Here is a 26,797-nt window from a genome sequence, read left to right as displayed (position 1 = left end):
TCAACCCCCTCAAAGCACAGATGAATTGTGATTATCATCTGTCTCTCTAATCTTGATCTACTGGCTAAGAAAAGCTTTGATTTTGATTTGTTATCTTGTATTCTTTGATTTATCCACACATTGGCTTCTTTCCTAATGTAGTATTACTATAGTAGAAGATATTATTAAACTTGTCATCTTTTTCTCGCAACAGGATAAGTTTAGAGTACGCAAACAATTTAGTATGTGACAAGCAAAGAGATTTATAATTACAGTTTCATGTTAAATGGTCTGCTTCTGTGAAGTTCACATGAATGCCTTAGGCTTATCTCCTGCTCTGCATGCCCTAGAATCTTCGGTGACTCACTCTTTGGGTTACCATTATGTGCCAGTTATATGTATTATATATATTACTTTTTGGTATAAAAGTACTGTATATATTAGTTGATATTAAAGAGCAATTTTTTAAAAACTGTGTTGTTAGTAAAGCTTCCTTCAAATTTGGATAGGTATAAACAGGTTATTGTTCCTAGAATGGATTCTTGGTTTCCTTTTCATTTCCTTTTAACACTTGTTTCACTTCTTTGTCTCTTTTCAAATAAAGGCCATCATCAGTGTATATAGTTTAAAATATAGAGTCATTTGTTTTTTATATCATAAGATACTTTTTAAAGAAGGTATGTATTTTATAACATAACTTCATAACAATTTATTGACAGACTATCTTCATTGAGTTTTAAATAACTGCTTAATATCACAACTTAAGAGGAGTGAAATATCACTCTTGAAGTGACATTGTTTACGGTGAATTAGATATCATTCCAGGATATTTTGAACACTTTTTATTTGATCTGCATAAAGCCTGCTAATTATATTTCTTTTTGAATGGCACAGGTGAAATTTATATCATCCATGTGATACTTTCTCTTTTTAAATTTATTTTATCTTATAGATGCTTGTTACCACACCAGAAAAATGGGATGTAGTGACAAGAAAGAGTGTTGGAGATGTAGCTCTTTCCCAAATTGTAAAGCTCCTTATTCTTGATGAAGTTCATTTGCTGCATGAAGATAGAGGACCAGTATTAGAAAGCATAGTGGCACGTACTTTACGGCAGGTAAGAGGAAGTTATTTTTAAGCTTATTTTGGAGGAATGAGTAAGTTTTTAAGCTTAAATGTAGCATTCAAAAAATATTAATATGTTTTGTTCATGAGAATAAAGATAATTTAATATGGAGAAACCTTTAGCTATTTTGTTTTCATATTAAAAGTACTCTTTCTTCCTTCCAAGTCTTATTTTATTGAAGTCTCTCTAAATTAACCAAAATAAAGACAGGAAAATTTCTAAACTGTTGTCACAAAGCTATGTCTAATATTGACTAAGCAGTATTAAGATATAATTGAACACAGGTAAATATTAGTGATTTCATCCACTTCTCTTCTGTCTGCACTTCTTCCCCCTGAAAAGATATGAACAATTTACAATTTTTCTTATATACTAGATAAAATGAAATGTAATCACCTCATGTGCATAATCTTCATCATTTTTTTTTTAAAAGACCTGTACACGCTATTTCTAGTTTGAGAGCTTCCTGGCTATTCATAAATAGTCCAAACAAAAGTTGGTTTACCAATGTCTCGTGATTATTTTCTGTCAGCCTCTCTTTTCATTAAGTGAAAAGACAGTGTCTTAGAATGTCCATGGGTATTAAAATGATGTTTGTTGGTAGATTTTACATGTGTAGAAAATAGATGAATACTAGTTTTTCAACATAATCAAGAACTCTAATTCTTTACTCTCCATTTATTATTGTCTTTGACCCATATTCTCCTGGTTTTATTTTCTTTCTGAAATAGCCAGGACACCATGACCAATTTTTCTTTTGTCAGTAACCTTAACTTACTTAACTTATCCCTGACTATCTGGCATAGTTCCATCCATGAATCATTTGAATCATATATATGCCTCTAGCCAGATGCTAAGCACTAGCAAAGAAGATCACATAGTGGTATACGAGTCACTTTACGTTCATAGACTCTGCATTTACCTGCATCATTGGGATCACCCTGGAACTTCTGAGCCACTTTTCTTCTGTTTTCCTAAAGCGAGCATTTCCAAGCTTCACCAGACTTCTCCCACATTTTTCCCTACCCTGTCGTGCCTCATTCTTAGGGCAATGTGTTTACTGAACGGAAGTAGAGTCCTTCATGCTTAAAGTCCCTCAGTTCCCATCCTTTGCCTTTCCTTTCACCACCCAGAATAAACCTCAGCCCTCCCCCTCATATCCATATTCATCATTCTATCCCTTGTTCCTTAGAGACCCCTTCTCTGCTTGCCTTGGACCCATTCCTTTTACTCTGTATGTTATCCCTTTTCCTTGCTGTGTTATCTTTAACTTCTCACTCTCAGTGGACACTGTCTCTTCAGCTTAAAAGAACTGCAAAGTCCTTCTCATTTTTACCAAAAAACCTTTCTCAAACCTATCCTTCTCCAATAACTCCTATTCAGTAAAACTCTTCTTGCCACCTATCATCTGGAAATATTAATCTGTATTCACTGTTTCTCTTTTGACTTTCAAACCATTGTAGTCTGTTTATTGTTGCAACATAGGTAATAAAATGTTTTTACCAGGATTGCCATTTATTAAATCGAAAAGGCAGTCCTCAAACCAATTCCTTTTTTTTTTTTTACCTTTTCACACTACTCATTTTTTATATTTGATGTAACTTATCATTTTCTCAATCTTGAAATTTTCATTCCTTTTGGCTTCATGATGCGATCCTGCTCTGGTTTTCTTCACTTGACTTTTTTTTCCCCACCTACTTAGCTGCTCTTAACGGTCTCCCTTGCTGTCTCCTTTACTCAACCTTGAAATGTTTACATTCTCCAAGTCTCAGTCAGTTGCCATCTTCTTTTTTCATTCTGAATATTTACCCTGGGAAAATAACACTTCTTTGCCTTTGTCACTTAAATCTATGTAGTCCAAATCTTACCCTCTGACTTCTGGCCATATCCAGATGCAGTTGTATGTTCCTATTCTAATATCCCGTGGATATCTCTTGCTAAACATGTCAGAAACTCTGCCATCTTCCCTATATATTTATATATGGCTTCACAGTCTCAAGCCCCAAACTGGGAATCACACTCAAGTTTTCCTTCTTCCTTAACACTCTTCCTCATCCCAATCACTACTTAGATATCAATTATTTTATATTTCATATGCTAACTAGCTCTGATCTAGATCTGTATATGGGAAGTTATACTGCATTTTAAAATGTTTTAAAATAGTGTGTTTCCATCTGGTAAATCCACCATAAAATTCTAGATGGATTAATAATTTAACTATATCAAGCAAAACTCTCAATACGTTAAAAAAAATATAAGAGAGCATATCTAAATAACCTTGGGGATAGAGAAGCTCTAAGCAAAATGCAAAACTCCAAAGGTTATAAAGGGAACATGTGGCACATGTGGATGTCTAAATATTAAAAACTTCTGACCAACAAAGACATCTCCAAAAAGTTAAAATGTGAGACAGAGTAACAATAGCATGTAAAATAATGTATTTTATATTTAATAGTTATTATAAATTAGTAAGATATATGAGTTTTTTAGAAATTTGTAAAAAGTGTTTCATGATAGAAATAAAAATACTGAGCATTAGAGAAAAGATGCTTAAAAAGACATGAGATTTTTATCAAATTGGCAAAATTGAAAAAGAATGTAATTTGAAAGCACCCCCTAAAACCAACCCTATGATTTTACTTCTAGGGATCTAATGTGTGGAAATCATAGCACAAACAGATACCTGTATTTTTTCATAAATTTTTTTAATGTTTATTTTTGAGAGAGCACACCCGAGCATGTGCTCACGGGAGAGAGGCAGAGAGAGAGAGGGGGACAGAGGCTCCAAAGTGGGCTCCTCACTGGCAGCAGAGAGCCCAGAGCAGGGCTCAAACTCATGAACTATGAGATCATGACCTGAGTTGAAGTGGATGCTCAATAGACTGAGCCACCCAGGTGTTCCCACAAACATATATATATATATATATATATATATATATATATAATATATATAACATGTATATATATATAATTAATAAATTATAGTCATACTACAAAATGCTACTTTGCAGCCTTTAAAACAAATGAGGTACAGCTGTATGAACTGGATCTAAAAGATATGTTCTTATTGAAAAAGGAAGCTGGCCTCTACATATAGCATAATCCCACTTATGTGAAGAAAAAATATGTATTCTCATTCATTCATTCATTCATTCAGTGAACATTTGCCAACCACATAGTTCTAGGTGCTATGGATGTAGTTAATCAGAGTTCTTGCTTACATTTATATTTTAGGTTTGGGTAGACAAGGGTGAATATACATGCAAGGATATGCTACAAACCTTAAAGGTGATTTGATAATAGAAATGGAACTAGAGGGTTATTTGGGACATGTTCACATTTTACCATATAAATTAAAAATATGTGTATACACACGCACATAAACACATATGCATAAAACACAAAGGGATGGAATATTAAAAAAGACACAAAAATCGGGTTTTAGCTAATATCCAACTTGATAATTTCAAGGATACAGGTAGTTGTGAGACAAAGGTGAAGCATGGAGAAGTCTGAAACTGCCATCATAGCTTTCCAGGTCCTTTCTTGCCACATAGGATTGGCTCTGGCCCAGATTTTCAAGCATGAAGGGCATCATTTACAGAAGAGAGCTATTTTAATCATGAAATGTGTTTATTTTATACCATGGTACTTATATAGCTTAGTGATGTTTTTCGGGGAGTCATGCCATATGAATCCATACATTCTAGATTTATTTACATTGAGCCACCTAGAGGGACCATGGCCATCAGCTAAAAGCATTATAAAGTTAAGGACTTGCCTATAACTATAGAACATTAGAGGTCGAGTAAATATCATTAGTACATTTACCAGAAGGTCTGCATTAGAATGTTACAGGGGTGTTTGACTAGGACATCATTCTTTCCTGAGCACCCCCAGTTAAGGGAACAAATGGATTGCAGGCCTCCTGCTAATGCTTTCTGTATATATGTACACAGACACATGATACTATGTATTATATATATTTTGAAGCAATTCTAAGTTTATGAATATTATAGTGTATAAATTTCCATATAATACATAAATATTATAAACTATATCAAGTTAAATTTATATAAACTAAATATATAAAATAGATTTTTATTGTATATGTAACGCAGTTATAGAAATATCTATATATGATATAGAAATATATATATTGTGTATAGTATAGATATATAACATCTAAATATTTAATATATTCATCCTACACATGATATCTCCATAATATAATAAACTCCAATTGTATGGTTTATTACTACTATGTTCATAAACTTTTTGATGGCTTGCTGTTTGGTATCTAAAGAAAAATGTTTAAATTCCTTATCTGGACATTAAAGACTATTGGAGCTGTGATCTATTTGTATAATTTTAACTTCTACATATTTCTTAGCTACAATAGGTTCCAGCCACACAAAACTATGTGTCCTTTCCCCATTTCCTTTCCAATACCATTGACCCTCTTCCAGAGATGAAACTCATCTCACTGAAGGCAGAATATTTTATTGGTTATGAGAAATTCTGTCTTCATTTGTATCCTTTACTATATTTTAATCTCCTTTATAGAAGGGTCTGTGTGATTCTTCTCATACTTTTTAATGTACTATCACAAAGCTCATAACTACTTTTATTAAAAAGCAAAGTTGCTGTTTTTCTATATACCTTTTTTTTTATTACCAGATGTTCCCAGTAGATGGCAGTGTTTTACATAGCACATCAACATTTGTAACTAAGGGAAGCAACGTTAAAAGATGCTCTAATGCAGTGTAGATTGTGTTCGGATTCTGAAATTGTGTGGTGGCTTTAGGGACTAAATTCACAAGATACATGATTGAGAGGAATTTAGAAAACAGAAAGTGTAAGAAAGGCCACATCCGTTGTATTTAACAACACTGAACTAATATTAATTGTCTTCTAAACTGTCTGAACATAGATTTTATATAAAGGAAAGCATCCTAAAAACTTACTGCCTAGCTTTTGGGCTAATTATAAAAAATAAGCTGTAAAATATTAAAACTTTTATAGTTTTTGACACAATAATTTTTAGGTGAATTTATAGTTCATAGTGTAGTTTACAGAGCTTTGAGATTTGGTTTAGGACATAAAGTTCCAAGTTATTCTCATTTAAAAGAAAGTATTTCACATACAGGCTTATTATATATATTTAGAATAATAGGATCATACTTTTAGATTAAAAAATAGAGTCATTTTAAATGGAATTTTAGCAGAAAAAGGTCTATGGTGTTTGCAGAGTATCATGTATTTAACATCGAAATACCTTAAAAATATGTTCAGTAACTTTTATGTTATAATGGTTTCAAAACAAAAAGATCACTTTCATATCCTTTCAAATCACCTTCACTACCTCATAGAACTATTGCGTAATTAAAATCATCATTCTAGGGTTGACTGGGTGGCTTAGTTAAGCCTCGACTCTTGATTTCAGCTCAGGTCATGATGCTGTGGTTCCTGAGATTGAGCTCAGTGTTGGGCTCTGCACTGACAGCATGGGAAACTTGCTTAGGATTCTTTCTCTGCCCCTGCTGCGTATGCTCTCTCCTTCTCTCTCTCTCAAAATGAATAAATAAATAAAGAGTTTTGTTTAAAAAAAAAATCATTGTAATCACTGTAAAGGATTCTCATCACAACCTATAAAGGGGGTTTCTTAACTAATAGGGATGTTGATTATTTCCCTGATAGAGGGTTCCTTTGTTTTTAGTTTTTGCTGATAGCCACAAGATTTTTTTAGTGAAAGCAAATACATGGTAAGATATTGTATATGTATTTATACTTTAATTTTTATCCATCTCTATCATTTTTTGATGCTCCCTCTTTACGCTTTTGCAAATAGTCTCTGTATGTGTGGATCTGTGTCTTATTCAGTGGTATCCACATTGCACAAAGTTTAAGTCTTAAGCCATTGTTGATGGATGTCTAATTATGGAAGTATTCCTATTACTCACATTGGACTACTTTGCTTATGCCCACTGAGTCTTCTAGACTAAACAAACTTATCAAAAGCCTCCTTAGAAACCTGTGATGAATTTGATCAGTCATGGGATCATAATGATATATTTTAATTACAAAGTGAATAGAAGTTTTTGGCCATCTCTTGGTTTTATCTTTCTAAGTATGTTACATTGTAATCAGAGAAAGCGGCCTATATTCTTTTTTGATTTGAAACGGAGTTTTTTGTGACTTAATACATTTAATTGTTAAAAATGTTTAATTGTTTAAAAGTATAATTGTTTTTTGTGACTCGATACATTTAACTGTTAAAAGTGTTTAATTGTTTAAAAGTTCCTATAGCAATTTAATGTAAATTCCAATGTACATTTTTAAGTACTGTGGGTAGAAAGTGTACTTTGTATGTATTGAATCAAGCTTGTGAATTATGGCCTGCAAAGTCATACATGAGAGGGTTTTCAGTAGACCTCTAAACTCTGCTCTATCCACACTTTGTCCTCTCATTCATTTTCTTCCTGCTCAGCTTGTTCCAATCCCACAGTCTTTGTACTTACTTTTTCTTCTGTTTGAAGATTTTTATCCCCTGATCATCTCTCCAATATTTCTTCTTTAGTGAGGTTTTTCCTCATTATCCCACCTAAAGTGTGGCCCCACCCATGCTACCTTCTATGCTATTACCTTGTTTTACTCTACTCATAGCACTTACTGATACCGATACCTGAAATTCCCTAATTTGTTTATGAGTTTATGGTTGTCTCTTCTCAACTAAAACGTCAGCTCCTGATTGTAAAGACAGTTTTGTTTACTGCTATTTCCTGGTGCCCCCCCCCAATACAATTACATACACAATCTGTTGACTGACGAATGAAATGATTGACAAAATCCTCTCTGACTTTACTTAAAATGCCACCCTTGCTCCTTTGTAAAAAAGAATATTTTGTTTACTCCCTTTTCTGACTATCTGTTGTGATTTCTTTTATTCTTGAATCCTTTCTAGTAATAATGAATATCAAATTAGAACATACTTTGTCCCCCTTTTCTTTGTGAAAGCAGATTTATAAAATACTTACTAACAATCAGTGAATGGATGGTAATTTAACAAAATATGAGTTCCAGGCTTATTGAGTTGTCTTCTAGATAATATCACCTAAAGGTAAAAACTTTTTGAATTAAATGCAAAAGCATATTTTGAAAATTCAGTTATTCATTTTCTTATTTTTTATTTGTTCTGTAATTTGGCTTATTATATAATTTTTATGGAATCCACTGATTTATAAATTTAATGAAGCAAATGGATCTGTTCCCTTAAGTCTGTAACTCTGCCATACAAATGTTTATATTGATTCAGTTCATGATAATTTCAGTCTGGAGTTTTTTGGGGGGAAGGTTGTTTTTATATCCAACTAATACCTTTAATTTGAAAGTTGTAGTTCTTATTCTTTTACCAAAGTGGTAAGAATCATCTGTCTAAGGAGCCATATATATCTCATAGGTATCTCTATAGGTATTTTATTTAGTCCTCAAATATGCCCAGAAAGAACCTCTAAACTCCTCTGTCTAAACTTACAGAATGGATTTTGAAGTTACAGGACCACATTTTCTCTTATGCTTATAGGAAACATTGGTGTCAGGGAATGTATCCAGGCATTTGGACTCTCCTGAAGTGTGTGTACATTGTATTGCAATGTGCAAGGAGAAATCCGGCATTGAAAATTGCTCACTTAGGGGCAGTAAACTTGAAGATACCAGTATGATGCAAGCAAGTTTTGACTAAAATTAGCTGTAAATAAGAAGGACATAGGAAACTGAAGAAATGATTAAAATACTTACCCAGTGTCTCTTCATGAACCCCCTTATTTTACTGATGATAGCAAGAAAGTGAGAATGGCAAACATTTCTAGATCAAAAAATAATAATATAACGTTAAGGTTAGAAATCTTTTTATATGCCTTCTCTCATAGGTTGACTAACTTGCCAAATTCATTCTAAATCATGTGTAATTTTTAAAATCACATTAGATGTTATCAATTTTTCTTTTTTTTAGGTAAGAAATCATTTTCTAAATCAGACTTTAGAAGCCAAGAATACAAAATATGAAAGCAGAAGGGATATGAGAACACAGAGAGAAGGGCTATTATAGGGACATGGGGCAGCAGAATGCCACCTAATATTTCTGCAGAACCCATAGGGCTAAGGTGTGGATGATCCTAGACTGTATCATGCTAATGATAGAAATTAATTCCCCTTAGGAGGGGAAAATTAATTTTGCCTCCTAGTTTAAAATGGGAAGTTCGTATGTGATTAAAATGATTCTTTCTTTTGGCAAATACTAACATCCTGTATTGCTGATGTAGAGAATTTGAATAATATAATTAATGTGGTGAAGTGATCAAACATACAGTATTGTGTAACCTATGAATAGATAAATCTCAGGTCTCTATGGGACATTTTCTCTCAAAGCAGAAATTGAACAGATCGTAGTCTTTACAGAATACAGTAGACATTTAGAAACAACTTTTATATGATAAAATTCTGTATAGATAGTTAGATACACATACATACATACGTATATACATGCATACATTCTACACTTTTATATTTGATAAAATGAAGATTAAAACCCAACCAACTGAAAGATTAATCCGCAGCCACTTAGAGGTCAGTAAGTGATCATGGAGAAGGAAAGAGAGAGGGTCAGCACTCTTTTTTTTTTCAAAAATAATGGAAGCTTGTCAAATGCACCCAGAATTGTTATTCAAAGTAAGATTTATAATCTAAAATGAAACAGGAATGGAGACACTATCAATAAGTTAATTATTAAATGTTAAATGTTAGTTTGGTGCAAAATATTCTAATGAAATCGAGTGGAAAAAATAATAAAGCTGAAAAATAAAGTTAATTTTAAAATAGGAAAACAAAATTTTTAAAAGCCAATGGAAAAAAAAAACTAAATAAAGCAACCTCTAACAAGTCTAATCACAAATAGAAAGCCAATGAATAAATAAAACTAGAAATGATAAAGACCTTTTACTGAATGTGTAGAAACGTAAAATATGAGGATGTTGTGTTGTAAGTTATGAATTAGACCTGAAAACATAACTGAGAGAGAACTGGACGCTGTTGTGTGCTTATGAGCAGTTAAATGGACATACTTCTTGGCATGTAAACTCTTTCATGATTATTTCTATATTTCTAACCACATCTTCTGTCACTTCCTTTCTCCAGTTCATACTACTAGTCTTGCTAGATGCAGTACCCTAAACTCCCGATTCCTTCTGTCTTGCCTGCTGTCCTCTCAGTTTAGATTGGCAGCAACCATTACCCCCACTCAGTATGCCTTTCCTGACATACCAGAGTTTATTTAGTGATCCCTGCCCATTATTCTCACCATTCTGGGAAACTACAACTATTAATAGGACACATTACGATGTTTTTTGCCATTATTACATATGGACTCTAAGCTCCTGTTCTGTTGGCCCTGTGCCTGTCATTAAGAGCTTAATAGATAATTATTAAAATCAGTTATCAATAGTGCTCAGAAACAAAATGAGACTATTACACTACAGCAGTGAACACAAAAAATGTGGCTTAATTCATGTTTTCAGTAGTTTTTATTTTTTCCCAAGTTTTAGCTATTATTCCCTGCAGTCTCTCTTCTGTTATGATTATGAAATGATTTAATATAAAGTGTGTAATGATAATTTGGTAAACCAATTTGAAAACTTCCTCTGTGATGAAAGAATAGTGTGTTAGTTTCTCAGTCATATATTTTACTGATATGCTCAACTTTTACTGATATGATATGTTTTACTGATACGCTTTACTGATATGGTAGTATGATACAGCAAAAGGAATACTGTATAATAGGTAAAGAATTATAGACTAAGCAATCTATAATAAGGGAAGGAAAATGCTGATTTAATAAATGAGCCTTCAATAATTTTTTAAAAGGTCCATGGAAATTTTCAATGAATGTATATATACACATAGTTTCAAATATTTCTGTCATTCATTTTAAATTTAAATTTGTGAAATACTAGAAATATTTACCTTAATTATTTTAGACTTTTGTGTTTTTAGCACCTGAAATTATAAATTGATAAAACTTAGACTAAATCCTAATCCATGTATGTCACTTACTTTGTTACATTTTTAGGGAAAAAAAATTAGTAAGATTCTTCAGGAAATGTAAAATTACATTTTAAATTATTTTGTATTATCCTTGATGGCAGGCTTAGACCAGTTTATTTAATTGTTTATCTTTCAGATAAGGACAGTTATCTGTCTTTTAAATTGTGTTGTTATTATATATTTGGGGGTGGATCTTGTTTTATTATATATTTTATATTATCCTTGATGGCAGGCTTAGACCAGTTTTCTTTCATTGTTTATCTTTCAGATAAAGACATCTGTGTTTCAGACTATGTATTGTTATTACATATTTTCAAGAGGGGTGGAATCTTGTTTTATTGTAAATGTCTCATACTCTCTGTTTACTAAAACTTATTTCAAACCCAGAAAAATCCAAATGGGTTGAATCTACTCATACATTAAATAATGTAACCCATGTAGGTGGAATCCACACAGAGTATGATAAGGATTCTTGGGCTCTCTGCGACCTTACCCAACTACCTTGATGTTGCTACATTTTTACATGTTAATCCCTGTATTGGACTTTTCTACTTTGATGGCCGTTTTCGACCAGTTCCTCTTGGACAGACATTTCTGGGAGTTAAAAGTGCAAATAAGGTAAATATATTTTTTAATAATAATAGAGTTTTCTGTTCCTAAAATGTTTTTGTTGATGTATTGTTTAATGCTTATTTGGGATTTCCCCAAAAGACCCTTTTAGTAGGATTACAAATTAAACATCTTAGATAAAATCAAGCACATTTCCTCAACTATAAGTAGTAATATAACGCCTTCAAAAAGTTGCTTACAGTTTGTATCACATTATCAATGTATATTTTGTATTCTTGGCTAATAATACAAGTTATATATATATATATGGTCATAAATTTCAAAAAGTTACTTTGAAATGATTGAAAGCTAGTGTAAAATAATAAAAGGCTCTCATTCAACCAGTAATATAAATTTTTATATGCTACTTATCTAAAAAAAATAATAAATTTTATGCCATTGGAAAATAATTCCTAATAGCAACTGTTAGTGAGGTATTCTAGTTCACTTATGTTTTATAATTACCATATTAATTATATATATGTAAGTGGCATTTCTGAGATTCTTTATAATGCTTTTAAAAGTTTTATAGTATTACTGTGTACCATATACACTATTAGGGTGCTTATTTTAAACTTCTGTTTCATAGTATCATGAAGGAATATTTTACTTTTCTCAAAATTTATGCATTTAATATTGTGTTAAATGATACTTTTTGTTTTCTGTAAAAGAAATAGGTTTGAGAGAAGATTCATAGGCCTTATGACCTCTTTATAAAATAAAATGAGATGGAATCCTGTGTTAGTATGTCAGCCCTGGTCTTTAATGTATTGCATTACTTGTCTAAAAAGAGTTTTATTAGTAACATAGGGTCATTTTACCTTACACTATTACAAATAAAATATTCAGCTAAAAAATACCAAAAGTGACTGCCACTACAACAGTGTATACATATGCTTCAGGTACAATGCATAATGTAAGGTGTCTTCAGGGTTGTCATGAGCCATTTCAGACATACAGACAGATATAATAATAGTTATATTGCACATATTTTGTCATTAATTGATTCAAGTGATTTTCAGTATTGCTGCTTGTTTTTTTTTCTCAGTCACTTCTTAATATATATTTGATTATTTAGTATATTTTAAGGTATCCTTAGGGCAGCTGTAGAGCTGTTTCCTTTATAGCTTTAGCTTATTCTTTCAGCTTTATAATTTAAATGACAGAAGATGGTTATCACAGAAAGATTTAGAAAAGAAAAAATTTTTCAGGTGCTTTTCAACTATTTAAATCTTATTTTTTTTAATCCATTATATAAATTGGTAAATCACTTAAAGCTAATTAAATTCAACATATTTTCACCCTAATATGTTAGCATTGTAATCTTAAATCATAAAAAGAATGGTGTCAGGTGACAGAAGTCTGGCACAATTAGAAAAACATTGTTACGTGTCTTACATAGGGTTAATAGTAAATTATTTATATGTATTAGTTATAGATTTTTTTGTTTTATTATAATGTATTATTTTTACATTCAGTGAAATATACAATTGGTAATCATTAAGCATTTCCCCAGGGTGTTGATTAATATATTTACTAACCAGTTTTCCATTTGTCATTGTTTTATAAAAAGAAATCCTTGTAGGTTCCTCAGAGTTTCATTCAAAAACACATGATGTGACTCAGTTATTATGGAAGAATATAGGAAGATGGTGTGCCTGACACCTCTAATTTGAAATCATGGCTTTGCCCAGAACTCAACCCAAACTACACTGAAAAAATTATTGCGAGCTGAGGTTGTTCTTGAATCATTAATGGGGAGTAAATTATCTTGTGATTATCTCCTTTTACTTAGTCACTACAATTCATAAGAGTAACAGAATGATAAAACATTTACTTTATTAAAACAAAATATCTATATCATAGTCATTCCAAATGTGTATGACATTTTCATCACTTCCACACTCTTAATAAATGTTGTGTAGCGAGATGCAGGTTGGATCACATGCCTCTTCCTTTGGATGAACCATCTTACCTTTTTGGTTGGAAGTTTCCTCATCATTAATAGGGAAAATGAGATCCTTTCTTAACTCATGAATTGGATATTAAATTTCCAATTAACCTGAAAAATGTTTCTGTAGAAAAATATCTAACCCTCTCCATATGTATTACAGAAATAGTATGTTTCCCTTGATTCTAACTGTATATACCATGGCATTCTACTAGTGCTGTTGTGGTGATTTTGAGAATTACACAGGAAAGCTGTATAGTTTATAGAATGAAACAGAAGAAAAACAGCCTGACAAGTGAGCTTCCTGGGGAAAGCAAAAATTTTTAAATTATTCTAAAATATCTATAACTGGTATATTATCCTTAAAATTGTCTTTAAAAAACTTGTCATACTTAGAAAGTTAGTATGAGGTATTTTATTTGTACTTTTATTTTTTTTAATTTTTTGAAATCTTTTTTATTTATTTTTGAGAGAGAGGGGAAGAGAGAGCAGGGAAGGGGCAGAGAAAGAGGAGAAAGAGGGAGACAGAGGATCCGAAGTGGGCTCTGTGCTGAGAGCAGAGAGTCCCATGTGAGGCTCGAACTCACAACCCATGAGATCATGACCTGAGCCAAGGTAGGATGTTTAACTGACTGAGCCACCCAGGTGCCCCTTTGTACTTTAAAATTATGTTGTGTTTCTTAATAGGTTGTTATATGCTAGGTATTTATATTGCATTTGTTGTTTCTACATTCTAGTTAATCTGAAAGGAAAAAAATGCCTTATGATCAGCAGTTTTGTTGCTAGTTAGAAAGTTTATAATTGCTTCATTTGATATTATTCATGTTTTAATAACCTTAAGGTGCAACAATTGAATAACATGGATGAAGTATGTTATGAAAGTGTTTTGAAGCAAGTAAAGGCTGGACACCAGGTATGCTTTATTTTATCATGTTTTTGAGAATACTTAATGGTTAAAATTATTAATTTTTATGCTCTTAAAATTTTTCTTGAATTGTGAGATAATGACTGTGAGGTTTTATTTTTTACTAACTTTTTAGCTGAGTGGTTAGCCATATAAGTCATAAAATATTCATAAATTATCATCCCAATATTGCTAGGTCATTTTATTATTTATTTGTTTATTTATTTATTATTTTGCTATTTCATTAAATAGATAAGAGAGAGAAGGATTTCATCCTCTACACTCCTGGGTTTTTTTTTTTATCTTTTAAAAAAGCAGTCTTCCTTCATACCTCAAAATTTTTAATTTGTACTTTTTTACATAATGTAAAAATTTTAAATGTTCTGTTATTCTTACTGTTTTCATGAAGTAGTACCAATTCAAATATATATGATATATGTTGTTTTATTGTGCTTGGAAATTAAGCAGTTTTACTTTTAAACTCCATTGTTCAAAATGCTCCAATCAAGATTATTAAAGAAAAAGTGGGATGATAATAATTGCTTGCATGAAGCTTCATCATTGCTTGATTGTATGTGGTTCTTTGGATCATTTTATTTTATTATGGAATTTTTTTCTATGTTATTAGCCTTTATGACACATAAAATTAAATACTTTATGGTCCTTTGGTTTTTAAATTTGTTTTAAGAGCAGTGAAATCCTTTTTTTCCAGACTAAATGTTGTTTCGAGCCTCAGTATATAAACAAATCAATGATGAATTAAACTTGAAGGCATGGAACACGGCCCAGTGAGCATCTTTGATGCATTTTGCCCCTTTAAGAAACAACTTTAGAATCAGGTTTCTAACTAATCTCAAGAGAATGTCTTTAGGTTTAAGAATAACTTTTAAGGAAAAGAAATCATGATTAAATTATATGATATCAGTGACTTACCTTTCCTACTGATTCTTAAATGTCTGAAACTGCTAAAATTATCTTACATTTATTTTCATTGAATCCTCTCACCAGGCAGTGAGACAGGTACTATTATCATCATTTGACATGTGAAGAAAATGAGGTGCTGTACAAAATAAAGTAACATGTTTCCATCATTTTTGTAGTGCACTTGTATATCCAGTCATGTGAGTGCAGCGTCTTCACTAACCATCATGTCATGATCACTATGTGCATTTATTTTATATCAGTGTATTTCTTTGATCTTCATTAGAAAACTGCTTTGAGTTGCATTATTTACTATGTACAAATAAAGGTTAAAGACCAATATTCTTTCTTTAATCAAAAGTATTACCAAATATCAACTACTTACGAGCCAGGAAACTTCTTTTTTTTTTTTTTTTTTTTTTTTTTTTTTGTAAAGGGGCATGTAGTAAATATTTTAGGTTTTGTGGGCCTTATGTTTTTCTTCATTGTAGCTACTCATTGCTGTTGGAGCATGAAAGCAGTCGTGGACAGTATATTAACAATTGGGCATGGCTGTGTTTCAATAAAATTTTATTTACAAAAACAAGCAGCAACTGCATTTGGCTTGTTTTCTAACTTCTGTTCTAGATTGCTTCATAAGATTTATTTGTAGTGAACATCCGATGATCCTAAAATGTTATCTAGAGAAACATTTGATAGCATTTTAGTGAAAATCCTGAAAGAAAGAAATATCCTGTATAATCACCAATGTCTGTACCTTCTTTGTAAAAGAACAAGATAAATTCAGTGTAATTAGGTAGATATTACTGCCACGGACATTTATTTCTAACTTTTATATCACAAAAAATTTAAACTATATTATTAGCTAAGGAATGTAGCTATGAAATCCATAAAATCTATTTGTATATGCTATACTAAAAATGTTAAGTAAATATGTTTTTTCAATTTTTTAAAAAGTAACATTCTTTTTTAGAGCAGTTTTGGGCTCACAGGCAAAATTGAATGGGATTCACTCTTGAAGTTTGTTCTGTAGGTTTGGACAAATGTATAATAGCATGTATCCACCATTGTAGTGTCATACAGGATAATCTCGCTGCCCTGAACTCTCTGTGTTCAGCCTATTCATCAATCCTTCCCATTTACCCCTTGAAACCACTACCTTTTAAATCTTTTTAATCATTCTGTTGTTTTGCCTTTTCCAGAATATCATACAGTCTGTAGCCTTTTCAGATTGGCTTTTGTCACGTTATCTGTTTGAGGTTTCTCCATGTCTTTTCACGACTTGATAGCTTATTCTTCTAATCACTGAATAATACTCCACTCTCTGGATATACCACTGTTTATTTATTTATTTACATACTGAATGATATCTTGATTGCTGCCAAGTTTTGGCACTTATGAATAAAGCTGCTATAAACATCTGTGTACATATTTTGTGTGGACTTAAGTTTACAGTTTCTTTGGGTAAACACCAAAGAATATGATTACTGGGTCATATAGTAAGAGTATGTTTAGTTTTGTAAGAAAGCTCTATACTGTCTTCCAAAATTGTGTACCATTTTGCATTCCTACCAGCAGTGAATAAGAGTTCCTTTTGCTCCATAGCCTCACTAGCATTTAGTGATACCACTTTTTTGGCCATTCTAACAGGTGTGTAGCAGTATCTCATTGTTTTACTTTACATCCTTAATGACAAATGATGTTGAACATATTTTACATCTGTATCTTTGGTGAAGTATCTGTTTAGGTCTTAGGCCATTTTAAAATCAAGTTCTTTATTTTCTTGTTGTTGAATTTTAAGAGTTCTTTGTATAAAAGTTCTTTGGATAAAAGTCATTTATCAGTTGTGTCTTTTACAAATGTTTTCTCCCAGTCTGTGACTTGTCTTCTCATTTTTTCAGCAGTGTCTTTTACAAACAGTTTTTATTTTAATAGAATCTGGTTATCAATTATCTTGCAGACCATGCCTATGGTGTTGTATCTAAAAAGGCATCACCATGCCTAAAGTCACCTAGATTTTTACCTATGTTATCTTCTAGGAATTTTATAGCTTTGTGTTTATATTTGGGCCTATGATTGGTTTTGAGTTAAATTTTGGGAAGGGTGTGAGGTCCATGTCTAGATTTACTTGTTGTTGTTGTTGTTGTTGTTGTTGTTGTTTGCATGTGGAGGTCTAGTTGTTCCAGCACCATTTATTGAAAAGACCATGTTTGCTCCATTTTATCACCTGTACTCATTTCTCAAAGATCAGTTGGCTGTATTTATGGCTTCTTTCTGGGTTCCCTATCTTTTTCATTTGTTTGGCTATTCTTTAGTGAATACTAGAGTGTTTTGATTACTATATCTTTATGGTCATTTTTGAAGTCAGGTGGTATCAGTCCTCCAACTTTGTTTTTGTTTTTGTTTTTGTTTTTTTTTTTTTTTTTAACGTTTATTTATTTTTGAGACAGAGAGAGACAGAGCATGAATGGGGAAGGGTCAGAGAGAGGGAGACACAGAATCTGAAACAGGCTCCAGGCTCTGAGCTGTCAGCACAGAGCCCGACGCGGGGCTCGAACTCATGGACCGTGAGATCATGACCCGAGCCGAAGTCGGCCGCTTAACCGACTGAGCCACCCAGGCGCCCCAGTCCTCCAACTTTGTTCTTCAACATAGTGTTGGCTATTTTGTGTCTCCATTTAGGTTTGAACTGTGAGTTAACATTCTTTTTAACGTAATTTTTAATCATGATAGGATTTCTTCTATCACAGGACAACTTTTTGTAATCTATGATAAATTTCTTTATACATGCAAACTCTTAAATTTCTTTTTGTCTTTTAAAATAATGGGAATTGAACTGTAAATATTTTACCATGTATGGAACATATAAATAGATAGTTTTACTCTCGGTCAATATCAACTCTATTCCTTTTTTTTTTTTTTTTTTTTTTTTGAAAGAGAGAGAAAAAGAGAGAAAACTTTAGCAGGGGAGAGGGGCGGAGAAAGAGGGCCAGAGAAGGGGAAAGAGAAAGAGACTATCTTAAGCAGTCTCCACACTCAGTGCAGAGCACCGACATGCCTAGGTGCTCCACTTATTACTCCTTTTGTAATATTCTTGCAAATGTTATAAAAATATTTAAGACACTACTGGTAGGAATGTTAGTGTTGCCTGTAGAATTAAAAAGAAATTAAAACAATCATTTTTCTTCTGTTGTAGTTAGCATTTAATGACAAGATAAATAGGTACTTGCGTCATTACTTCAGAACACAGGATTGCTTCTGATAGAAAAATCTCTTTTTTTTTTTTTTTAGAATTTTTAAAAAAGAGAAGTTCTTGTGAATTCTTTCTTAGTGAGATTGATAAATACATATATCTATGTATAAACATATACATAAACACACATGGTTGTTAATACTAATGTAAGTAAATGGCTTAATAATACCATTACTGCCAGTACTACAGCTATTTTGAGGCCTTAGGAACTACAGATCACTTATCTTTGTAGCATTATTTGCCTTTATCATGCTGTTTATAATTATCCTTTATGTATATTTGTTATATTACTCCAACCTGTTTTTCATTATTGAATCTTACACTATAAAATATTTCTTTAAAAAATAATCACACTCCTACATTCTCTTACTCCTTATTGTTGGTAAGAGTGGTAGTTGTATCTTCTACTGTATATAAAAGTCCAATAAAATGTTGTAATTTAAAGGATCCTAGGAAGATTGTTTCCTCTTCCTCTTCTGTCATGGTTCTTTTACTGTTACAGAGGCTCACATGTTCCCCTAGGAATCACGATTTATGAAGTATGCTGGCTGGGGGTTGTTTGGTCAGTAGAGATGGGATCTTGCTGCCATTCCTTTCATTCTTATTGTGAAGTTGTTCAGTACGTTGCTTTTCAAAAAGAAAGCTGCCAGATGGTAGGCATTTGCAGTTATAAATTCTAAAAGGACAAGTTGGGATGGAGGGCTGGGTTCATAGCACTGGTTTCCTATTTAGAAAGAACAGACTTGGGTGGGATACCCAAGGGAGGGAGGCTTCAGGTGACCAGAGGCTGCTGCTCCAGGGCAGGAAGAACATGGGAATGGAGGGTGAGCAAATCTGAGGCAGAAGTTGGGTACAAGCATTCCCTTCTCACCTTTGTGTGCATGTCATGGCATCCATGATTGCCAACCTTTTAAGGATGCATGACCTCCAAGCTCTCTTCTTCCCCTGCACGCCTGTCTGGCTAAAAATGCACTGTGGGTGATTGTGTAGACTATGATTGCAATTTGAGAGTTCAGTGAAACACTTAGGGATCAGAGATTGTGTCCAGATATGTTCCTCTTCCCAAACTAGAATTAGAACAGGATAACTAGGGCCCTCTTCACACTGTGTACCTTAAAATGTCAGGCTTAAGCTGCATGTCTCACAATTTCTATTTTTGAATGATTAGTGATGATGTTTATTTTCCATAATAGTAGGACTTTCTGAAGTTCTGTAGAAATACCCACATATCTCTTTTACTTTTTTTAATTGTAAAAATAAAATAACACTAAGGAAAATTTTTATAGTCTTACTATTTACCATTTTAACATTATTATTGTAATTTTTATGCATATCCACTAGTCATTTTTTATCCAATTGCACATGTAGCTTTTAATTTTGTTCATTCAAACTTAGTTATTAGTTGTAATCCATAACTAAATTATACTGTAGTTACAGTTTTATATTCACTGTTTTCTTTAATGAATAGTGAACATTTTTCATTGTTTCTACATGGTCCTCACAATTTTAATATCGCTAAGAGAGAAAGGGAGTTTTTATTCAGTTTCTAAGTTTCAGACACCATATGAATGTCTTTGGACTTTTAATTTTCCCATCCCAACATGAGCATTATGATCTCCTTTTCTTCAAAAAGAAAATGAACCTACAACATGTTAAGCAGCTTTCCCAGCTAGTACATCCAGCTAATAAAGGTTTGCATGAGGATTGAAACACAAGTTTTGTGGAGATGAAACCCACAGCATTTTCAGAACTTTATACTGCTCCTTTGTCATTAAGCTGACATTGGCTGTTCCTCTATTACTGGTTATTCCTATATTAGTAAGTGTTTTTAATGTTTGCAATTTTCTGTTATTAAAGATAGTGCTACCGTAGTGATCATCTTTCTGCCTATTATTTTTCTATTGAAACATTTCTTGGGATAAACTTCCTAAAATAGAATTATGGCACAAATGGCCACATTCTGCAGCCTTGCCACATGATCCTATAATGCATTCTGGGTGGGTAATAATATTTCATGATCGTAGCAGACCTATGTAGGATTTTAGAAACTTGATGCCATATTTTCCTGAAAAGTTTTATCAGTATAATGTGAGGTAAGATTATGATCTGCTGTGTTTGCTATTTTGAATTTGTTTTATACTTTTAAGGCATATAATAGAGTGGTAACATATCAGTGAGCTTTTTTTCTTAATTAGCCATCGATTACTTCTTTTTTTAAATGGTTATTTATTTACTTTGAGAGACAGGGAGCTCATGAGGAGGGGAGGGGCAGAGAGAGAGGGAGAGAGAGAATCCCAAGCAGTCTCCATCCTGTCAGCGCAGAGCCTGACACGGGGCTTGAATTGAGGAACTGTGAGATCATGACCTGAGATGAAATCAGGAGTTGGACGCTAAACTGACTGACCACCCAGGCGACCTTGGCAGCCTTTATTTTTAGATCATGATTACAAAAAAACACATTTTGTATACTTGTTGTTCATGCTTTGCTTTGAGTTTGCATTCTCTGTCTTTTTTTTTAAAGTTTATTTATTTTTAGAGAGACAGAGACAGTGCAAGGGGGGAGGGGAGAGAGAGTAGGGGAGAGAGAAGAATCCCAAGCAGGAATTATGTGCTGGCAGCATATGCAGGGATTGATGGAGGGATTGAATTTAGGAACCATGAGATCATGACCTGACCCAAAATCAAGAGTCAGATATGTAATTGACTGAGCCCCCCAGGTGCCCCATGCACTCACTTTCAATTAGAAAAACTTGTTCTTCTCTGTTTTTGCTTCATAACTATGACCCTGTGGTCTTTGACCTCTGTAATTGCATTTTTAAAATGTAGTTTAAGTATGATTAATATAAAATATTGAGGGGAAAAAAGGATTAAAGCAAATATAATTTTTTTTGTTGGTGTATGTCCTTTCATTTTTTAAAATGGACATTTTCCCCTTAATTTCCTATCTTTTTTTCTGTTACTCCTATAGTTTCTCTATTATATTTTGTCCATTCAAAAGTATGACAGAACCTTAAATGGAAACTAACACTATATTTTAAATAAACAGATCAAAGATGGCATACTTAAAACTTAATCAGTGTGTTCTGTGCAGTGTTGTCCTTTTAGGTTTTGTGTTCTAGTAGGACAGGTCCTACGAAGTTAAACTGGATTACAAGAACATATTATTGTTTAAATTCCTATTATAGTGTCTTGTGCATGGGGTCTCTCTAGTAAATACAATTTGATTGTGATGAATTGCCTCATCTTCAAAAATTTAACATCCTTAGTGAGATGGAGATGACAGGAAATATGAAATGCATCAGGATTATGACTTACTGGTTGATATTTGCTTCTAATCTTGCTAGTATTACAAATGCCAATGCCAGAGCCATAAGTACTAAGTTGTTAAGGCAAATTTTACATTAATGTAATCATCTCAAGAACTCTTTAATGAACATAGTTTGGAAACAGAGCTCCATCTTTTTGATTTCTTTATGACCTTTATTATGTTTGCAACTTTGGGAAAGTTGCTCAAAACTAAAATCTTCTGTTTCAGTCTGAATTTTCAAAGGGATCATTCAGTCTTCTATTTGCAAGCTGCTCTGCCACATACTATTTGGCCAATAAGTTAATTTAGCTTAATGTGTGGCAGCTTCTACTGATTGCCTTTATAATATGTCCAGAGCTGAAATTGCAGAGAAGATGCTTGGAAAGGAAGACTATTACATATTTTGATGTTGGAAGCTGAGGTAGATACCTATTTCAATAAGGCTAAGAGTCGTTGATGTAATCCATCACTCTGAGGATTATGTCGAAATTTGTTTTCAGGGACTTAGAACCTCTCACTGAATTATCCCCCTTCCCCCCCACCCCCGTTTTTTAGCTCCTTGAATACATACCTTCACTAAGATGTGGTCCTCTGCTTTTATTAGAGAGTTAACAAAGAACTTCCCAATAGGATAGTCTCTGAGTCGTGTTTTTTTCCCCACATAATTGAGTTTGACTATAATGTTATCCCAGTCACTGTCTGTCTTTATATAAGGTTCCAAGTAATTTTAATGAATGAATTTGTATCCATCTATCAGAAAATGAAAAATGTATAATTCAACAATCTCTTTACCTTATTATCTAAAAAACTGACACCCAAATTAACTCTTCAGTTATATTATTCTGCCCAGCTCTGGTGACTGAAAGGTCTAACTATACATGTGTGCTTCATTCTAAGAGACTCTTCTATTTAAATGTTTTGTTGTACATATAAGTACAGTAAATTATATATGTGTTTGTGTGCATATATATATATATATGTAGCTGACTGCTTAATAACAATGTGCTAATACAGTTAGTTATAACTATAACTGAATTCTAGAAGTAAAGGTCTCTGCCTCTCTATACTAGATATACATATGTATATACTATATATACTAGATATAGACATCTATATACTATATATACTATATACTATATATATACTATATATATACATATACTAGATATAGATATGTATATACTATATATACCAGATATAGATATCTATATACTATATATACTATATACTATATATATAGTATATACATATCTAGTATAGATAGAGAGGGAGAGACCTTTGCTTCTACAATTCAGTTATAGTTATAACTAACTGTATTAGCACATTGTTATTAAGCAGCCAGCTACATATTCAGTAAATGTGCTTTTCTTTGTTAATAAGGGAACATAAGTTATTGTGGGGCTGTGTAGCTAACAAACTTTAGCTTTATTTTGTTTCCTTTTAAATACATCTTAGCAGTTACTATACAGTAGTAAGAAATTTTAAGTCTATTCTACTCCTGGAAAATCAACTGAATTTACCATGCTACCACCTTGTGCTACCCTTTCTCTGCCACCCAGTTAAAAAATCCTTCCTGCAACTACTCCTTGATCTGGTTTTCTTGCCTTCAAGTTGTTTAGTATTTTGGCTTTTCTCCCTAATTGTGGTTTCACTAAATACTTTAATCAGAGCTGTTACTTTTCAGACCATTAGTAATAAGACTGAAATAAATGTCTATTGAAAAATGGAAAACTACAACTCTCAAGCAACTGAATAGTTTTCATGCTAAAAATTAACAGTTTCTTCTTAAATACACAAGTGAATTTGTTTTGTTTCTCTCCATTTAGATTACATTAGAATAGAACGAACTTCATGTTCATAAACCATGCTGATATCCTCTGGTCATCCTATTCCATGGGTTTCAGTATACCAATCATCTAAACTTATGTGCTAGTGTACTTAATAGATTTTATGTGCAACATTGCCTTAAAAGTATTAAAAACAGTAGGAGGCAGTTGTGTTCCACTCAAGCATGTGTTGATGACAGATGGAGAAAATCTTTTCATGTTGACTTTTCAACAGTCATACTCTGCAAGACTTCAAGTCTTCTTGGCAATTGGGAAATTAAAAGTTGGCGATTCAGCCTTTAATTTTGATCCATCTGCTCAAACTAATGAGACGTCTCATTTGTAAGCTACTCTTTGTGTTACCAAATGCAAGTACAGCTTTATCATCCCTGTTAATAATTCCCCTCCTCCTGTGTAACTTGCAGAATGGGAAAATAATTGATGCCCTAACCCTATTGAGATTTTTCTTGTTATACAAACTTTGTTACAGTGATAGAAAAAGAAATTAGGAACTGCCTCAGAGATTATGGCATATTTATTAGTAACTTGTTCTTTTTTTTAACTTATCAAAAAAGTTAGCATCCTTAATTAATAACTTCTTACTCAAAACCTACTAAGTTTCAAGAATAAATGGCTTTGCAGTATTAAAGAGGAAAAGTTACTTCAGTCTCGGATTCATGCTTAATATCAGCTTTTCCTTATTCAGATTTGTGCCTTGTTTTCTCTTTCTTCAATGTTTATAACTTCTTAATAGATGTTTCTGTTTCTAATAAGAAATCACCCGTAAAAATTAAGTACTAAATATCTATTAACTTAATTTCTTACTATCTGAAGGGAATTATTTTTCTTAACATTGATTCTTAGTTTATATAAAAATTATTATGTACAACTGACACAGATTTTACCATGCTAACTTTAATGATGGAACTTTCCTTTGGGCTCTTTGCCTAAAAAAGTTTTCTTCCTCCAGATACAAGCATCTCTGATTCTTAAACCCATGTTCTGTCATACCTAATTTGTTTAACATGAGTTTTATTTGTGAATTATTTGAGTGCTGCCTTTTTTGCTCTGTCTTCCCAAATTGAGACATATTCCCAAACGAATATAAAAGCAAGATTCTTGAGAAGATATTTTAATATCTATGAGCACAACAATTAAAGAAGATATTCCTCCTTCATCTTTACCACTAAAAATGGTACTATTAAAGAAACAGTTCAGGAGTTTTCTTTAACTACAAGAAAATCTAAAAGCAGCATTCCTGAAACCTCTATGGATTTTTTTTGTTTATTTATTTATTTTGAGAGAGAGAGAGGGAGGGAGGGAGAGGCAGAGAGAAATGCAGAGAGAATCCCAAGCTAACAGTGCAGAGCCCCACGCAGGGCTTGATCTCACCAACTGTGACATTATGACCTGAGCTGAGATCAAGAGTCAGACGCTTAACTGACTGAGCTACCCAGGTGCCCCTGGAATCTCTATTCAAAAGTACACCCCACCCCCATAAAAAGCTCTGATTCATTTTCTGTCAAATTGAAATTTCCTATCCTTCTACATTTCACAGGCAAAAACTAGTTCTTGATACTGTTGAGTTCTCTATTTTACTTTTTTTTTTTTAATTTTTTTTTCAACGTTTTTTATTTATTTTTGGGACAGAGAGAGACAGAGCATGAATGGGGGAGGGGCAGAGAGAGAGGGAGACACAGAATCGGAAACAGGCTCCAGGCTCCGAGCCATCAGCCCAGAGCCTGACGCGGGGCTCGAACTCACGGACCGTGAGATCATGACCTGAGCTGAAGTCGGACGCTCAACCGACTGCGCCACCCAGCCGCCCCTCTATTTTACTTTTTAATCAGTATTATTAGGGTTTGCTTAGAATTTTTTTATTTTCTCTGTATATAATAAGGTAAAAATCTCATTAGTATATCTGTGTACAATTAATGTGTTGTATAAGAATAAGGGGTGATACTTTCTTTTATATTCTTTCCTTTCATTAACAGCGATTTTCTTTTATAGGGTAAGAAGACAAAGTTGGGATTATTCATTTATCAGTTTATTCATTCCTTTATTAATCTAACAGTGATTTAGTATAGACATTCTATGAGTGAAATACTTGGAATAAAGAAAGCTAAATGTTGTCCTTGTTAACTAACTCTCCCTTGTTCCCATTTCTAATCCTTCATTAACACCTATTCATTTTACCTAAGTGTGTTTCAAATCCATCCATTTCTCTCCATCCCCCCGCCCCCCTCCACCGTCACTTCTACTACCTAATAATGCAGGTAACTATCAGGTCATCCATGGACTGTTCTAGCCACCTCTTAATTGCTCTACCTACATCCATTCTGGCCCTCCACCAGCTGCTCTCTCCACCTTGCTAGAAAGATCTTTACAAAATACAACTCCAGGGTGACACTTGAATCCTTCAAGCTCCTATAAAGGGCTCAGAGGGTCACTCTATTGTCTGGCCTTTACATTCTTCCATCTTCATCACCTCTTTGCCTCATTTTCCACCTCCTGCCTTCCTGACCTTCTTTCATCCTAATCATAGAGCTGCTTACTTCTATTTATCTCTGAGCTTTGTGCATATCTTGTTCCCTCTACCTCACAAATTTTTTCCTTATTCTCTGCTTAGTTATCCTAAATCCTTCAAATTTTATCTTTGTTAGAGAAGGCTCTGTATACCTCCTTTACTCTTTTACCTCCCTATTATGAACTATATAATAGCATAGCCCACATCTTCTTCATATTTCTTGCCATAGTTTTACAATTTTTTCTGTCTGGTTTTGATTAATACCACTTTTTATTATTAGATCATTAATCCAATAA

At 32.8% G+C, this 26,797-nt stretch overlaps 1 protein-coding gene across 3 annotated transcripts in view; it reads left to right on the top strand.

The window, feature by feature from the left end:
* Positions 1–26,797, top strand: part of ASCC3 (activating signal cointegrator 1 complex subunit 3) — a 359,136-nt gene that overhangs the window by 139,585 nt on the left and 192,754 nt on the right. For all 3 annotated transcript variants that reach the window (XM_058734818.1, XM_058734819.1, XM_058734817.1), the window contains exons 11-13: positions 932–1,096; positions 11,645–11,821; positions 14,605–14,676. In XM_058734818.1, coding sequence (XP_058590801.1) covers positions 932–1,096; positions 11,645–11,821; positions 14,605–14,676 — 414 coding nt within the window. The remainder of the gene's footprint in view (positions 1–931; positions 1,097–11,644; positions 11,822–14,604; positions 14,677–26,797) is intronic.

This window comes from Neofelis nebulosa, chromosome 6, assembly GCF_028018385.1.
Source record: "Neofelis nebulosa isolate mNeoNeb1 chromosome 6, mNeoNeb1.pri, whole genome shotgun sequence".
Classification (NCBI taxonomy): Eukaryota; Metazoa; Chordata; class Mammalia; order Carnivora; family Felidae; genus Neofelis; species Neofelis nebulosa.
Note: the sequence above shows the minus strand (reverse complement) of the source record. Positions and strands in the feature narration are given on the sequence as shown.